Here is an 18335-nt window from a genome sequence, read left to right as displayed (position 1 = left end):
TTATCCAAATACCCAATTTTTTTTTTTAATTTGAAAAATTTACATGAAATCAAAACTCTAATCGTAAACCAAAAACTTAAAAACAATATCCATAATACCGGAAACATATTCGGAATATCCAAATATACCTAATAAACACATATTTATGATCGGGTCTAGGGTAGAACCCGGATTCAAACAAAGACATGAGGGTCAAAAAAACCCAATAGGTTATCTTCTCTGGACCTGAACTAAACCTATAATTTTGGGTCGGTTTGGTTTATTTTTTGATCCGGATATAATTCTCATATCGAAAAGAAACTTACGTAAAAGTGTACATATATTTAAAATCTCAAATAAACTAATTTGTTGATTATATAGTTGCTAAAAATTATGTTTTTCGATATAATAAAACTTTGTATTATAATATAATCCAACAATCCGCGTTTTTCAAGCGCAGATCAAAATGTAGTTCATTATTTAAGAGTTTAGACTATCCATTGTCGATTATTATTATTTTTTTATTAAATATGTTACTGTTTCTCCTCTTTACTGCATGATAACAATGTTTATGTGCTTCAGAAAAAGACAGAACATGAACTTCTTTTATTGTGTGTTAAAGTGGATTTTCCACATACGTTCTTGAGAGGTTCTGCAAAGAAGTAATCGTCCTTCTTTGTTTATTAAAGATTTTACATTCTCATGAGTTGGTTCATTGTCTAGATAGTTTCCTTAATATTATCACTGCAAGTTTCAGATTTAACTGGCTTTCTATGATCATCTACGAATTTTTAAATACTAAATTAAAAGATACAGTGTCCAAGTATCCCTTCTCAATCAAATAAGCTCAACAATGATATTATAGCATATATGGTTTGCTTTAGTATAGGACACGCCCATAACTTCTTCTGCTTGGTTTGAATATTTCGAGTATCTTGTCCTTCACTTCTAATACATCCTCAATGAAATTGTCAACAACCTCTTGAAATAGTAGGTACAAAACTGGAATCGTCATCAAGCAGACAAGACCTGGAATGTGTGTGTATCGAAATAATATTTAGAAGTAAAAGACAGAGAATGAGATGACAGGTTGTAAGGTAATAGGTGATTTACTTACATATATATATAACTGTGAGGAGGCTAATGTAGCTCCCAAGAGTGTATATGATGGCCACAAAAAGGATGGCCTGCCACACATTGAAAGTTCAATGAATGAACAAATCATTTTTGTATGGAAACTAGAAAATATATATTGTTGAGTGGTAGGAAAGATTCACCCAGAGTAAGGTTTTCATGTCTTCTTCGTATGCAATCTCATACACAATCTCATACAGCATCAAGAGAAGACCTTCGATCTCTGAAAATAAGGTTCTAACTGGAGAATCTTTTTGTTTGATTTCTTCAGGAGTGGGAGCTCTCCTATTTGAGATACCATACCATATATATAATTATATACAATAGCATATATATATATATATATATAATTAAGCTTATAGTGTTATTTGTTCTTATTAGGGCTAGATCCGGATCACCTATGTTACAAAAAAAAAAAGACGAGAGAGTGTGTATAAGTGATAAGTACCAAATGAAAAGGGGTTCTCCAAACTTGACCCAGATGAAGAGAAGCAGCATCAGGACTAACAAGGTTGAACATAGAAATGGTACAAGTCGAGTCTCCATGATCACCAATTGGTACCAGGTATGTGTGGCAATAACAAATGTGATGCCTGATTTTATCTTGTTTTTCCACACACATAAATCCGCCACTGCAACAACATTTCCAAACCGTTATTCCAAATGTAAAATTCAAATCGTATTCCCCCTAAAATAAATGTTAGATCTTCCTCATATTCTGCGAAACTGGACATGTTGATTCATATTGAAAGTAGCTAGTAAGTAGAAGAGAAAAAAGAGATACTGTAATTAAGAACATGAATCATGAATCATGAATCTTATAAGTAAATTATTATGTCACCTGCTCCTTCGCCAAGCAATTCATCTACGAGAGACATTGCTTTTTGGTGTGATTATAATATTAAGGTGACCTGCGATCTCCATAAAACATAGTCCATCAGGATTTTGTAAGTGTATTTACCATTTAGTCGCTCATGGATGTCAGCTTTCTTTGGCATGCTTTAACTCTTAAACTATTATCATGGCTAAAACTTACGGCAGCTTTAAATAATTGTTTCAAACACATGATATTCAATTTTTTTCAACCAACCAATTAATTTCGTTGTTAGAATCTTAAAAGAAAAATTCTATTGAGTGATTCAAGTTGAACTTACTCCTTAATTCGAACGATGTTATCTCTTTGAACAAAATATCTAAACGCTTCAAATCTGTAAAGAAGAAACATTACATATTACATATATATTACTTACATATTTATAAGCTACACATTAATATATATATGCACATACACGCTATGAATAAAAAATATAATTAGAAGACAAAAAAATTCTAGAATTATGAGAAATCGCGAGCATCGTTGAAAAAGAAACAAACAAAACAGCATGCATAGACATATACAGGCACATGCGTACTCACGCTGTGTAAATATTAACTCAGTATATTCTTAACTTGTTGAGCATAGCATGCATTATATACACAACATTGGCATGCAAAAATCTGATAACCTTTTTTCCTCCGTGTGATAACTTTGTTGATATTCATCTTTTTGTTTGGTCAACAGTATATTCTTTTTTTTTGGTCAACAATATGTTACCTTTATCAGTTGATTTTTTCCGTATCAGTACATACATTATATGCAACTAAATACAAATTATGAATACAAAAGTAAAGTTTCATTCATATACAGATTCGTTTCCATTTTAATTTTCAAACGAATATTTTATTTCCCATTCATCGTTTTCAGTGCTTCATTATTGTTCATGTACATTAGAAAAATTAATATTCAATACCCTGTATATTAAAAGAGAAACAATTTTAAAACTTACTTAAAAAATTTATTGGCAAAAAATGTGACGTGGTGATGTGGTTTCAAAAAAAAAATTTATTTAGTAAAACACTTAGTTGTCACGCAGAACTGTGAATTTAGTGCGTTCACACTAACATTCCTTTAAAAGAACTTCATACCATCTACATTTTTCTTGACGAATATTTTTACGTGATAAACCTTTAGCTTCAAGTTCGATTAGTTCATTTATTAATCCTCTCAATATAATCATAGCATCAATAAAGCTTTCTTATTCCTTTATACGTTTCTGTTAAAAACGGTAAACCAATCTGATCTATCGCCATTAAGTCGATAGATCCGTAGAGAGGACAAAGCGATGAAACTATAGTACAATGCCAAATGTTAATGAAATAACCTTTTTCTCCATACCCACATTCATGTATTTAGCAGAGCACTCACGTTCTTGAGAACCGCCTCTCATTGCTGAAAGAGGACGTTGAAAATCTATTTCTAGAAAAATGTGTCATACTCGGTTTTGCTACTGCTCGATGAGGTAATCTTTATTTCGAAGAGATTGAATCACTGTAAATCGTCTCGGTTTAGTGTATTAGTCTTCTAGAGCAAGCAATATAAGCATGCGAGTGTCATCACCTTTGCCGCCATGAGAGCTCTGCATTAGACGACCTTGAAGATGAGAAAAAACGTCCAAGAATGAACCACCAGCAAGTCTCACGTGTTGGTCGCATCTGGAACAACTTTTACAATTTAAAAGGTCAAATAACTTTTAACTTTTTTTATTATGCAACTATGTTTTCTGAATTTAAGGAAGCTACACTTTTTTTTTATTTCACACAGTTATTGTTTTGATTATAATATGTTATTGATCTATCTTTTTTGATTTTATTTGTTAAACTCCTAAGTCAAAAGCTACTACAACGTGATAAGCAAAATATAAAAAGTTCATTTTCCAAAGCTTCTTCTCAAACTTGCAAACACCATATATCAAATTTTAATATTAGTGAACTCATTATAATAGTCTCTGGCTTCGCCCCTGATAACAATTATACATTTAGTTCTATCTAACTATCTCTTAAAGTATACCTTATGTTATACATAATCATAATATATAATTTTAACGTTAATATAAACATTTTATCCTACGCAAAGCACGGATTACTATCTAGTTTATATTATTTGAAAATCATTTAAAACGATGTAATACTTTATGTTGTATTAATTACATTTTAGTATTGATGAGTTGTCAACACCTTAAGTTTTTTTTTTTTGGTAAAATTCAACACCTTAAGTTTTTACATTGCTTACGTCAACTAGCTTACAATTAGAGGGCGACTGGTTTTCCCGCTATCACCCGCAAACGCAGCTTTGCGGTTGGTAGCGGTTGTCGGCGGTTTGCAACAATCACTCAAATCGCTCTAAACCGCTTCAAACCGCTCTAAATCTCATAAATTCAAAAGCTGGCTCCAGCTAGCGTTTGCGGTTGCGGGCGGTTGCGGGAGGGTAAAAAAAATTTCTTTTTTTTAAAACAATATATATACAAAAGTAAAAATATTTAATAAAAAATTTAAAATTGAAATTAAGAAAATATTAAAACATATCTATTATATTTTAATTAATATTATAAAATTTTATAATAAAAACAATTTCAATAAATTTTCAAAAATTAAATTATAACTTTCTAAATATAAATTTTATATTTATTATAATTTTATGATTTTTGATATTTTTATGATTATATTAAAACGTAAATATTGTTAATTTATTATTTGACTGTTACTGCATTTGGTAGTTAACCAGTCATAAGTCACCCGCAAATGTACCAATTTTTAACCGCAGTACCAGTCGTACAAATCTCTTAAAACCGCTAGAAACCGCAACCGCCCGCATCCACAAACTCTCGCAGCCGCAACCGCAACCGCAACCGCTGCGTTTGAACCAGTCAGGCCCTTAGTCAACTAATTTGGCAAATCTTAGACCAACCTTTTACTTTCTAAGATAATTTATTAACTCCACGGATCTATCTATAATAATAACGTTGACTTAGTCTCTCACGTCATTAGGAAAATGGGATGTTTTACGCCACGTGTCCTCATTCACAAACAACTTAAAATGCTTCTCCGGTAAGTGAATTTTATTGGGCTAAAAATTATAATCTCAAATGAAATGGGCTTTTAAAAAAAATTTCCTTCTCGGCCTATTTATTAATAGGGTTTCGCTCATCTTCCTGGTTGGCGAAATCAGTATGGTGTTTAGGATATCGCCTCCTCCAACTTTCGTCTGCATAACAGCGTGATTCATTGCCTTCAACCCACATTAATCAATGCATTTATGTTTTTTTTTTGTCAACTCTTCCCACTCTTTCATATTGAATGACACTGTTATCATCTACTGAATTTCTCACTTTAAACTAACTAGTGACTTTTCCGGGCTCGGGTTCAGATAAATATATTTACATTTAACATATATAATACATATAAGTTACAGTTAATTTAAAAAAAGTAAACTGTACCTTTAGTTTAAAATGCTTGAAACTTAAAGTTCAAGTTGTTGATGATACAAAATATATCTGAGATGATGAATATGTGAATGAATAAAAAGTTAATTAAACTGTATTTATAATCTAAATGCTTATTTATCTGACATATTTGAATTCTTATGAAAATATTTTTTTTAATCACTACTGATCCAAACTTATGCACATCTCATAGTTTCAAATAGAAAATCCAACACATATATAGTATTTTTACATTTTCTCTTTTCTAATTGGATCACAATTCGCTGACAAAAAGAAAATTGGATCACAACTCTTAGTGTTACAAAAAAAAAAGAAAAAAGATCACAACTCCGAATTATCAAAATTTCAGTCATTACCTTCTGTTAGCGTTTCTCAAACTGTTACTTATGTAAATACTTTACATAAGAAATATATAGTAAGTTGAAATATGAATGACAAATAGAAAATGTTCGTTACAATTAAGAAAACACTAATAACTTATATTTTAATAAAGATTTTGAGTGACAGTACAAAATTACATGAGCATGAGTAGTTAAATTATTTTTGGTTAAACTTCTAAGATTTATGGGTGGGTCATATTAGAAGATTAAACTAAATTATTGGAGATTCTCATGAAGATTGCTAAATTGTAAGATTCTGTAAATTTTGTTGGGTTAGTTTATAGTATTCTCGAGCCAAGTAGCATGCCAAAATTAAGATGAAATACATCTCTCTGTTGCCCAAAACAGGATATTTGCTTATTCTTTTTTTGAATAGTTTTCTGTGCTTTTATTTTCTCTTTCGTGCTGACATTGTTTTGGCTTTCAACATTTACTAACTTAGTTTGGCTTAGCTTTGTATTCAATGCCATTATGAACTTACACCACTATCTATGATCAAAAGTATTATTACTGTAACGTTCTTTTAACTCTTCTATAGAGATGGTCACACAAATATTTCAAAACATGTGGCCAATTTTATGGCAATGAGAAAGTCAAACCATTCGTTACATACTTTATGTAAAAGTAACTCTTTATAACTGTATTTCCTCATATTTCCATAGTTGATCTGATTTCTTAATTTATGTGTATGAGTCTATGCTTCAAGATCACAATGATAAGCAACCAAAATATCGCTAAGGACCACATTCACTCTGTAAGTGTCTAATATATTTGTAACTTACAGGAGGACATAAAGGTTGATGATTAGCCTATAATATCAATGATAAAGAGATTTTGCTAAAATATCTGTTGAGAATTACATGAACCCAGGATAAGTGAAATGATTCCTTAAAGAAGATTGGTTTAGCCTCGTATATCTTATATGCTCCGTACTTACTTTCTGTTTTTACTGACTCTAGTGATGGGTTCTTTAGCTTCAAGAGATCATCTTTCAGCTTCAAGGAGAGACCATTCGTTACCCAAGAGCATACAATGTTTAAGGTGATGTACCTCTCTATCTGCCTCTCTCTTACTTCAAACTGAACAGACCAGTCCTCTGGTCTGGCTTGATCAACAGGTTGATACTGCCAATTATCTCTGTTTTTGTATCTTCTCACCATCCAAAAGCAGAATCTAAGACACAGCATTATCCAAGCTATTTAAACACGCACAAAATAAACAGAACACAAACACAATTTCAAACACAAACTCAAACACATAGCAAAAACTAAATACTATTTAAAAAACTTCACATTCCACGAACTTGAGCACTCACTTGCTTATCGAAAGAGTGTTTCCATTGATAAGAATCCGGTAAAAGGCCTTGTTAAAACTAACACAGACTGTTAAGACGAAGGCACAGATTGAAGCGTTTGATAAATTGTATGTGGTCTGCGGCTGTGGCTGCTGTTGGATATACATGTAATTTATTGCGCATGTCCCTGTAAAATCGCTTATAGACAGAAGTTATAGACATAGCAATTCTATAAGAGGACACTAAGAGACTTTGAAAGTGGACGTGATTAAACCTAATAGCTCACCACATTATCTCCAGCATGCCTTTTCGTGCCTCTACTCCAATGATCACGCGAATCCAATCCCTCGTCTTGAAGTTCACAGCCAATGGCAGTGAGATAAAACAGTATTCAGTACCATAGCTCGAGCTTCCTCGGGAAACCGTTGATCCTAACATATAGCAGACTAAGACATTGCACCAATACTTCAATTATGATTTCATCAACTAATAGATCATACGAAAAATACACAGGAAAATCTTGATTAACTTACCTACTTCAGTTTTTTAAACTTCGCCTGAAAAACCTTTTGAAAACCAGAGAAATGTTGAAACATGTTTAACCAAATAGCATGATTAAGTAAAAAAAAGTTTAATTTGGAAAATTTCAACTCAAAACTATCTTAAAACCAGTTGTTACCAGGATTAAAATAATTATTTTCTTAACAACCTGAATTCAGTAAAAGGTATCAGCAAAAGAAAGTTGAGCTCAGTACAACTCCAAACTTAATTGACTCACCTGACCCATCAGGAATATGCAACTTCCTATAAATACCGAGGTCACTTCATCAACGTATCCAATGGAAACTGAGTTGTAGTGTGCATTATTTGCCTCCTCAAAGAAGCTAACTTGTATCTCTACACTCAGCTCCTTTGTCAGCTTATGTATCCTCTATTTGTAAACCATATCGAGCACAACTGTATAACAAATACATCTCGAAATGAAATCCACCGTGTTGATAAAAGTATCAAAGGTGCATCAAGATGAAAAAGGTCCTTTTAAGGCTTGGATTGCAGAAAAGTCCTCTCTTTGTGCTTGACAGAAGTAATATACCTAAAAAGTCTCCTATATGGAGATACTTGCATTCATCTTTTATAGAAATCATTTTGTAATACTGCAACAGTAAGGAGAAGGCAATATATATCACTACAGAACATGACCCTACTTGACTCCTGAGTCCGAGGATAGAGCATCACGTCAATACTTAAGGAAAGTGATGATAATCTAAATGGAAACACTATAGCAGAGATGTGGCTTTCTGAGAAAACAAAAACTGAGAAATGTTTAAGAGCAAGAATGACCTGAATAAGAACGATGTTTGCTTCCTTTGCGTGTACTTCTCTGACCAGAAACCAAAACTAAACAAAAGCTCCACCACATTCTCTCCATCGCTTGTACCTGGCTCATTCGCTCTCTCTCTCTCTTAGATCTGCAAGCCCATCGTCCTGCTTTGCTTTCTCCATCTGTTAATACAGCAGACTCACCATGATTCTTAAATATACTGGCAAAAACTCAATTTTGTTATTTTGGCTGAAAACAATTTTACGGTTTTAGCAATAAAATACAGATTGTGTGATTTTGGCAAAACATATGATTCCATGTCTTGTGAGTTTTTACTTGTCTGTCAAACTTCTTTGCAGAGCCATATATATCCATGTCGTATGGTTTGACCATCTTGTCTCTCTGAGCCAAAGTAAACCACAAACTAAATGAGATTTCTAAAACAAGCCAAAACACGAAGACGAAATCAACATTCTTTTTACTTCTTTGTCGATTGTCTTTGCAGAACCATATCAATGTTGTCCATCAGACACTGGTTCAACCATCTGGTCTCTCTGAGACAAAATAATACACAAACTGAATTAGGTTTCTAATAGAAGCCAAAAGACAAAGAAAAAATCATGATTATTAAATATGTTGCGGTCAGTGGATGAGCCAGACAAAAGTTTTACCTTAGGCAATATAAGTTTGGAACTTAATTTATAGGGGGCAATAATAAAAAAAATTACCATCTAAACCATATAAATTTTGAATAATCAATAAAAATGCACAAAAAATCAATATTTTATAGGAGGCAGTTGCCCCCCCCCCCCCTTCCTTTCTACCTCCCTCCGCCACTGGTTGCTGTATCTTCTTTTTATACTGCATGGTAACAATGTTTATGTGTTTCAGAAAAAGAAGAAAAAAGACAGAACATGAGCTTCTTTTATTGTGTGTTAAAGTGGATTTTCCACATACATTCTTCAGAGGTTCTGCAAAGAAGCAATCTTCCTTCTTTGTTTATTGCAGATTTTACATTCTACTGAGTTGGTTCATTATCTAGATTGTTTCCTTAATATTAGCATTGCAAGTTTCAGATTTAACTGGCCTTTTATAATCATCTACGGATTTTTAAATACTAAAATGATACAGTGTCCAAGTATCCCTACTAAATCAAATTAGCTCAACAATGATAATAAAGCATATACGGTTTGCTTTGGTATAGCGCAAAATCACATGACCTAGTACAACTTCTTCTTCTTCTTCGTGGCCCTAGAGTTAAATAATCGAAGTGTCTTATTCTTCATTTCTGATACCTCTCCAATGAAATTGTCAACGACCTCTTGATATTGCAGGTACAAAACTGGAATCGTTAGCAAGCAGACCAAGCCTGGAAGGTGTGTTTATCGAATCAATATTAGGATTTAGGAAATAAAGGAGAGAGAATGACATGTAAGGTTGTAAGGTAATAGGGAGATCTGCTTACATATATAAAAAATTGTGAGGAGGTTGATGTAGCTCCCAATGGTGTATATGATGGCCACATAAAGGATGGCCTGCCATACATTGAAAGTTTAATAAATAAACAAAGGATTCTTGTATGGAAGCTAGAAAATAGATATTGTTAATGGTAGCAAAGACTAACCCATATAAAGGTTTTGATGTCTTCCCCATATGCAATCTCGTACAGCATCAAGAGAAGACCTTCGATCTCTGAAAATAAGGCTCTAACTGGGGAATCTTCTTGTTGGAGCTCTTCAGGAGTGGGAGGTCTCCTGTTTGAGATATCATAGCATATACATAATTAAGCTTATAGTGTTATTTGTTGTTATAAGCGCTAGATCCGGATCACTTATGTTATAAAGAAAAAAGAAAGACGAGAGAGTGTATAAGGGGTAAATACCAAATGAAAAGGAGGTGTCCATACTTGACCCAGATGAAGAGAAGCAGGATCAGGAGTAACAAGATCGAACATAGAAAGGGTACAGGTTCAGTCTCCTTGATCTCAAATAGGAACCAGATAAGTGTGGCCATTACAAGTGTGATGCCTGATGTTATCTTGTTTTCCCACACAGATAAATCCGCCACTGCAACAATATTCCAAATGCGTCAATCTAAATGTAAAAATCAAATTTATATTCCCCGTAAAATCAATGTCAGGTCTTACTCATATTCTTACATATGTGAAACTTGTCATGTTCATTCATATTCAAATTCCTTGTAAGTAGAAGAGAAGAAATTAAAGAGATATTTTAATTAAAAACATGATAAGTAGATTATTATAATGTCACCTGCTCCTTCGCCAAGTATTTGATCCACGAGAGACATTGCTTTTTGTCGTGATTATAGTATTAAGGGGACCTGCATCTCCATAAAACATCGTCAATCAGGATGTTGTAAGTGTAATTGCCATTTAGTCTCTCATGGATGTCGGATTTCTTTGGCATGCTATAACTCTTAATTAAACTATTATAATGGGTAAAACTTATGGCATCTCTAATTAGTTGTTGCAAACGCATGGAGCTCGTTCCCTCCTAATTAACGTGGTCATAGAAACATATAAAATTCAATTTTGTTCAACCAACCAATTCATTTCGTTGTTAGATAACTAATCTTAAAAGACAATTTTATTGAGTGGCTGAAGTTGAACTTTACTCCTTATATATGAACGATTTACACCTATATGTCCTTCAACAAAATATAGACGCTTCAAATCTGTGAAGAAGAAACATTGTAAACATATTACATATTTACAAGCTACACATGAATACAAAATATAACTAGAAAACAAACAAATTCTAGAGTGATGAGAAATCACAAGCAACGTTAGAAGGGAAACAAACGAAACAGCAAGCATAGACATATACAGACATGCGTACTCACGTTATGTAAATATGAACTCAGTGTATTCTTAAGTTGTTGAGAATAGCATGCATATATACCCAACATTGGAGTGCAAAAATCTGATTACTCGGTATATTCTTAAGTTGATATTCATTATCTTTTTTTTTTGGTCAACAGTATACCTTTCTCAATTGATTTCTTTCCCTAACAGTATATACATTATATGTATCTATATACAAAGGTTCTAACTAGTGACCATTAAAATAAGAATAGGAACAAAATAAAAGGAATAAAAATAAATATTTATTCTTTTTCTTCTATATCAATTTTGATAATGAATGTTTTTCTTCTATAGTTCCTTAAAATTCAAAGAATGACAAGGAATTAAACGCAACGAAAATTCATCATTAATAGTATATTTTTTTAAAGAATGAGTAGGAATTGACTATTCCTCTTAATTCCCTATGTCACCATTTAGATCCAAAGTATAAATACAACTGTAAAGTTTCATATACAGATTTGTTTCCTTCTTAATTTTCAAACAAATATTGTATTTCCCATTCATCTTTTTCAATGCTTCATTATTTCCCATTCATCTATGTTGCATTTTGGCAAGAAAACATGATCTTGATATTTTGTGGGAAATTGATTTTTTTTAGAGAGAAAACATAATTTTTGATTTTGCTGGAAAACACGATTTGTGATTTTGGTGGAAAAATCGATTTTGGGATTTTGGTTGAAAAAAGAACTCAATTTTGTGTTTTTTTGTCGAGAAAACACGATTTGTGATTTTGGTGAAAAATATGATTTTACTGTTTTAATGAAAAACTCGATTTGGCAGTTGGCGAAAAAACATGTTTAGATTTGGTTATCTAAAACAACCAAATATAATGTTTATATAAAACAACCAAATATAATTTATTTATTTGAGAAATTTAGGTTTAGATTGCTGATTAAAATTTATCTAGATATATGAGAAAAACTAGGTGTTTTGCCCGCGATGCGGGCTTAAACATTTTCATAAATTTTTGAAAAGTTATTTGTACACTATATTCATTACTAAAATAAATCTTAAAATAACTCAATATTATATTTTAATTATATAATTAAAAAAATTATTTGATGAATGTTTAATTAAATAATTTATGTTTTTAACGTTTACTAAAATATTTTTCAGATAACAATACAATATATATAGAAATTATCTTTTTTTTTAATTATATTTTTAGATTTGGATGATTCAATATTCTAGTTTTTAATTATATAATTAAAAAATTTATTTGATTAATATTTAGTTATATAATTTATGTTTTTAACTTTTTACTAAAAGACTTTTTCAGATAACAATACAATATATACAAAAATTATCACTTTTTAAAATTATATTTTCAGATTTTGGATACTTCTTACTATTAGTAATATTAATCAATTATCTAATCAAATCAATTAAAATTTCGTTTTTATTTTTTAATTTATTTATATATTTTATTCATTAATCGTATAAACGATATTAACCACTCTAACTTTTAATGTGAGAAAATTTTATTTGATTAATATTTAATTATATAATTTATGTTTTTAAAAGTTTTACTAAAATATTTTTTCAGATAACAATACAATATATATATATATATAAATTATCTTTTTTTTTAAATTATATTTTTTGATTTTGGATAATTCAATATTCTATTTTTAATTATATAATTAAGAATTTTATTTGATTAATATTTAGTTATATAATTTATGTTTTTAACTTTTTACTAAAACACTTTTTTAGATAACAATACAATATGTACAGAAATTATCACTTTTTAAAATTATATTTTCAGATTTTGGATAATTCTTACTATTATTAATATTAATCAATTATCTAATCAAATCAATTAAAATTTCGTTTTTATTTTTTAATTTATTTATATATTTTATTCATTAAGGGTATAAACAATATTAACCACTCTAACTTTTAATGTGAGAGAATTTTATTTGATTAATATTTAATTATATAATTTATCTTTTTAATATTTTACTATATACTTTTTCAGATAACAATACAATATATATATATAAATAATCTTTTTTTTAATTATATTTTTTAGATTTTGGATAATTCAATATTCTATTTTTAATTATATAATTAAGAATTTTATTTAACTAATATTTAATTATATAATTTATGTTTTAAACTTTTTACTAAAAAACTTTTTTCAGATAACAATATAATATATACATAAATTATCTCTTTTTAAGTTATATTTTCAGATTTTAGATAATTCTTACTATTATTAATAATCAATTATCTAATCAAATCAATTAAAATTTCGTTTTTATTTTTTAATTTATTTATACATTTTATTCATTAAGTGTATAAACGATATTAACTTGATTCAAAAAATTTACTTCGCAAATAATAATATAGATAGATAAAGCTTGGTTAGTGAGTGGAGTATGGTACTGCAAAAACATACAATGGGTCGTCGTGTCAACAATCAAGGTACGGTATTTTCACGTTGGTGAACACCGGCGGATGGCTACGTGAAGTGCAACTATGATGGAGTATGGTATCTATTAATACTCGAGCACGAGCAGGTTGGAACATTAGGGATTCTTTTGGAAGTTATCAAGGTGCGTATCAAGTGGCTCATGGAATACTGAATGATGGTTTGGAAGCAGAGTTGCAAGCGTTGTTATTGGCAATGCAAGGTGCTTGAGCAAAAGGTTTTACAAAATCATATTTGAAGGTGATAGTCAACAGCTCCATGATTTAGTGATGGATCGCAAACGAAGCTTCAGAAACTGCAATTGGATAAGAGAAATCCTTGTATGGCGGGATCGGTTTGAAGATTGGGTGTTTACTTGGACTTCACGGGACAACAACAAGGTTACAGACTATCTTGCTAACACGGTAACGTCTATTGATGATGGTTACATATTTCATCATTTTGTACCTAATTTTATTGTTAACTTCCTCCAAGAGGACAGGGCCGGGTTAGATAGGGGGACAAGCGGTGCGACCGCTTCGGGTCCACTCTGTTGTCTTCTTATTTCTTAATAGATAAGAGTTTGTTTTTAAAAAAAAAATAAAAATACATGTGTTTTTATATTAAAAATAAAAAAGGGACCCAAATTTTTTTACATGAAAGTATTTTTATTTTATCACAGTTTTATTTTATAAAAATAATTTTTGTATTTTGAAAAAAAAAAACAAATATCTATCAACAAAATTAAAGAAAAATATTACTGTTTTTATTCCAAAATACTTAATATTTTATGTGTATGCACAAGAATTAATGTATATACTCTTTCCTAAAAGTAATACTAAAAATATAAACTAAAATTAATTCATCTAATCTTTAAAAATTAGTATAAAACATCATAGGTTACATGATTTATTTTGGAAAGAAGGGAGTAGTTTGGAAATTAATTTTTTTTGTCCTAGGGCCCATGACACCATTGAGCCGGCCGTACCCCTCATGTGTTGCGAAATATAATGTTGATCAACGGAGATGCTTGCCATGATTGTATTATTGCAACCCCTGTTCGAGAACGCGCTAGGCGCTAGTCGGGCGGTCGGGTTGGACCTAGCGCCTAAAGAGAAAATCGGAGATTAATCAAAAATTATGCGGGGCAGAATTTTTAGATTGTTTACTATGTTATAAAACATGTTAATCTTTAATTGTGTATAACATTAATATATTTTCATGTTTAAGATTGTATAAAACACACAAATAGAATATATAAACTTAATATAGTATAATTTTTATCAAAATTATGAATAAAAATGATATTTATAAAATTTTAGATCAAATAAATAAATAAAAAATTTATTAAAAAAATTATTAAAAATAAATAAAAATAGTAAAATAATAAAATAATAGATTAGGCGGCTAGGCGGTTAGACGGTTAGGCGGTCTAGGCGGAGAAAATCGGATATCCGATTTTTTAAACTGTTTTGGCATAAATCGGGACGGAATAGTGACGAGTAGCGCCCAGGCGGCCGTCTAGCCGGATTTTTAGAACATGGATTACAACTACATATACTCTTATGCTAGTTCATGGTGTTCATATTTTAGATTTTATTTAGTTTTCATTTTAGATTGTGTGTTCTACCATCGCAAACTCATACTTGTTGGGGTGTTACTGAATTCAATCTTTTTTTTTTGCATACACCAATATATCCAGGATCGTCTCAAGATGTACCATGAAATAGTTTGGAGAATTGAAATGATATTCAATAATTTAACATTTCTTTTATGGTGGTCACAAAGGTAGGAGAGTTACACGGATCTAAACACAGAGACACTTAAGATCCCTGTATCGAAGCTTCACTCGCTTCTAAGCTGATCAACCAACTGCGTCATGCAATGTTGAGCTCGCATAAGAAAAAACTTCAAGATCAACAACATATTTTCTCATTCCTCCAAACATTTAGCAACAACTTGAACATAATACACCGGTCTGCACCGCGGCCACCTACAAGGAAAGTGCTACCTCTTCGCTTGCAGTCACCAAGTATCTTCAACATTTTTTGTAGCTTCCTCGATAGTACCTAGCTGCAGAAAGTTAAGAACCTGAAAGGTAGCCGAAGCCATCGTCACCAACATCCTCACAATCTTGTATATGTGTATGAAGATGTAAAAACGACCGGATAACCTGTAATATCATTCACACTGCAAGAGGTCATCGACAGTAGTCCAAGTCATTGTGAGTTTTTCCCGGAATGAAAACAAAACTTTTATCTTTTTGATCATAGTTCATCTTATTTGATTTAGAAGGAATTTTTGGATGTAATAACTCATTAATAGCAAAAAAAAAAGCCATAAATAAATCTGAAACAATTGCATGATAATATTAAGAAAACAACACTAATAAGAAAGTACAATGCTGTATAAACCAATGGAAGAAGTTTTACTTCTAGGCAGATCCTCTCAAGAATGTATATGTGAAAGCTAATTCACAATGGAAAGTAAACTCTGAAAATAAGGAATGAATATAGAGTTACTAAGACCAGTAAAAGCAGAACCAAAACCTAGGGCTTTGCCAGTAGGACGAGGAAGCAAATGTACGAAGTTGGAGGAAAATAACCTTGAGATAAGAACATTCTTGTTGTCCTTGGAAGTCGCCTTAAGGGTGATGAACGGCGTAGCTGTTGAGATATCCTTAAACCAAGGAGAAATCAAATTCAGGTCTATGGAGAACATCTTCTCCGATTCCCACTCGGAATCCATTGTGTTTTTGATCCTCCAAAAGTGTTGCATGCCACCATCTGGCATGTTATTTGTAACCCAGACACGATCACTTAGACTGCACATAGTAATTGTTAGAAAATAGGTTGCCTGGGAAACAATCCTATTTGTAAAGACTCGAAACATCTCCGTGTGAATATTATAACCAAGAATCTTATACTCATAATTAGTCAGATTTGCAATGATCCAGTAAAGCCATCCCTTTGAAAATACTGGTACATCGTCACTGGGCGTATTCACAACCATGTACCTCCATTTCCTGACCTCAAAATCAAAAACCTCGCATGATAAGGTGTAGTTGCTTTGGTTGTTATGCAGCCAGACTAGTTTGTATGTTCCTGTAACGTCGTCTTTCCCCAATCCTGGGAAATGTAGAGCTGACTTCTTCTTGTCTTCTAAGCACTGTCGCTGAAACTGGGAAAGAGGGAGGACTTGAGAACGTACCATGGCTGGGTTCGCCACAATTATTGGACTTGTGAGGTTGTTCTCGTCGAATATGCAGACAAACCCGTCGCAACTACCCGAAAGTCTGGCATGTTGATCGATTTGTGGTTCAATGTGATATACCGCCGGGCCTTCTTGGACTAGACAAGACGTTGAAGACCAGTCCAAACTCATAGTCGTTAGAGTAATGGTCCTCGAGACAGAGAAATTTGGGTTCCTGGGTGGTTTTCTGATGCAACATGTGTCTATCCATGAAATATTTAGACTTTATCCTACGCCTCCACTGTTTAGACACGACCTGGAATGTAAGGGCTTTAACTGGAAGCCTCGACATAATTTCTTCTAACAAATCGTCGTTTAGTGATACATCATTATCTCTTCTTCTCTTCTTCCTCCAGCCCCATAACGCTGTATCTTTTCTTCTCATGTTACAACAACAACTTTCAGACCATGTATCATGAACTTCTCCTCTCATGTTACAACAACAACAACTTTCAGACCATGTATCATGATCTTCGCTTCTGTTCTTCCTCCAACTCTGAAACACCATTGTCTCTTCACTTAGTGGATTGATCCAAGTCCCTTGATACCATGATAAGTTTCTTGGACTTCCAACTTAAAACCAATTGGCAATTAGTGGATTGATCCAAGTCCCTTATATATTACTCAAGTCCCTTTCATATATTCGATGTGGGATCTTCTCTCCAATACCCTCCCTCGAGATAATGGTGCGTATAACCATTAATCTCGCAGAATCCATCATATCATTTCTATAAACTCCTCTGCGTCTTCGTTTCTTCTTTCTGCCTCCAATTTATAGCGCTTGAATAGATAACCTCAATTTTTAGGTTTTTCCTTTTTCTTTTCCTTTTCCTTTTGGGACATGTTTTTATTTTGAATTTCTGCTGTGAATAGGTTTATATTTTTTTTTTAAATACGTTTCTGTAGTTTTTTTTTTCCTTTTATTTTGGTTTTTTTGCTGTTAACCATCGGTTTTGTCAAACTGAACTTCGATTCGACAGAAAGAAAAAAGGAAAAACCAAAGTTAACATTCCTCATGAATCATGATAGAGAGAAATCCTTAGGATTCTTACTTCGATTGACTTGAGTTTGTGTGACATAGATTCTCTTGTGATTGCTGTGTAGCTTAATTAGCCACCAATGCCCACAAGAAACGTTATTTACCGAGGGGTTCATTCATTGATACAAGGCAACAAGGCAAGAGAAACAAGGTATATTTCCTCCAAAATATACATTATATGTAGGGGTTTAACAAATAATATATACTAGAATTTTTTATCAAAAAAAAAATATATATATATATATATATACTAGAGTTTTATCCGCTCACCTGCGCATGTATTTTTATTTTTATATAACTAAGATTTGATTTATATG

At 31.8% G+C, this 18335-nt stretch overlaps 4 protein-coding genes across 20 annotated transcripts; all 4 read right to left on the bottom strand.

Moving 5' to 3' along the window:
* Positions 1-27: 27 nt before the first annotated feature.
* LOC103832781 (reticulon-like protein B15) lies at positions 28-4417 on the bottom strand. Of its 4 annotated transcripts, none has more exons than XM_009108871.2 (7): positions 2530-4417; positions 2268-2321; positions 1955-2031; positions 1562-1745; positions 1257-1398; positions 1097-1166; positions 28-1008 (listed from the first exon to the last, which is right to left on the bottom strand). In XM_009108871.2, exons 3-7 carry the CDS (start codon positions 1989-1991, stop codon positions 860-862), a joined length of 582 nt encoding a protein of 193 aa, XP_009107119.1. In that variant the 5' UTR covers positions 1992-2031; positions 2268-2321; positions 2530-4417; the 3' UTR covers positions 28-859. The 4 variants fall into 4 exon arrangements, with proteins under 4 accessions (XP_009107119.1, XP_009107118.1, XP_033139709.1 ...); XM_009108870.2 differs by having other exon boundaries at positions 1955-2024; XM_033283818.1 differs by having other exon boundaries at positions 2268-4417.
* A 2108-nt stretch (positions 4418-6525) lies between these two features.
* LOC103832780 lies at positions 6526-8571 on the bottom strand. Of its 14 annotated transcripts, none has more exons than XM_009108868.3 (6): positions 8448-8571; positions 7885-8063; positions 7640-7672; positions 7393-7552; positions 7128-7304; positions 6526-6985 (listed from the first exon to the last, which is right to left on the bottom strand). In XM_009108868.3, the coding sequence occupies exons 4-6, from the start codon at positions 7542-7544 to the stop codon at positions 6622-6624; spliced, it is 693 nt and encodes a 230-aa protein (XP_009107116.1). In that variant the 5' UTR covers positions 7545-7552; positions 7640-7672; positions 7885-8063; positions 8448-8571; the 3' UTR covers positions 6526-6621. The 14 variants fall into 14 exon arrangements, 4 of the variants coding, with proteins under 4 accessions (XP_009107116.1, XP_009107114.1, XP_009107115.1 ...); XR_004454767.1 differs by having other exon boundaries at positions 6529-6985; positions 7128-7293; XR_004454769.1 differs by having other exon boundaries at positions 6529-6985; positions 7393-7537.
* Positions 8572-8598: 27 nt separating this feature from the next.
* On the bottom strand, positions 8599-12456 carry LOC103832779 (reticulon-like protein B15). Its single transcript, XM_033283819.1, has 5 exons — positions 10698-12456; positions 10310-10493; positions 10052-10181; positions 9893-9962; positions 8599-9796 (listed from the first exon to the last, which is right to left on the bottom strand). Exons 1-5 carry the CDS (start codon positions 10732-10734, stop codon positions 9648-9650), a joined length of 570 nt encoding a protein of 189 aa, XP_033139710.1. The 5' UTR covers positions 10735-12456; the 3' UTR covers positions 8599-9647.
* A 3740-nt stretch (positions 12457-16196) lies between these two features.
* On the bottom strand, positions 16197-17111 carry LOC103832777 (F-box protein At5g10340). The gene has a single exon (XM_018653509.1). It carries the CDS (start codon positions 17109-17111, stop codon positions 16197-16199), a length of 915 nt encoding a protein of 304 aa, XP_018509025.1.
* Positions 17112-18335: the final 1224 nt, after the last annotated feature.

Source organism: Brassica rapa, chromosome A02 (genome assembly GCF_000309985.2).
Source record: "Brassica rapa cultivar Chiifu-401-42 chromosome A02, CAAS_Brap_v3.01, whole genome shotgun sequence".
Taxonomy (NCBI): domain Eukaryota; kingdom Viridiplantae; phylum Streptophyta; class Magnoliopsida; order Brassicales; family Brassicaceae; genus Brassica; species Brassica rapa.
This window is presented reverse-complemented; position numbering and strand designations above follow the sequence as displayed.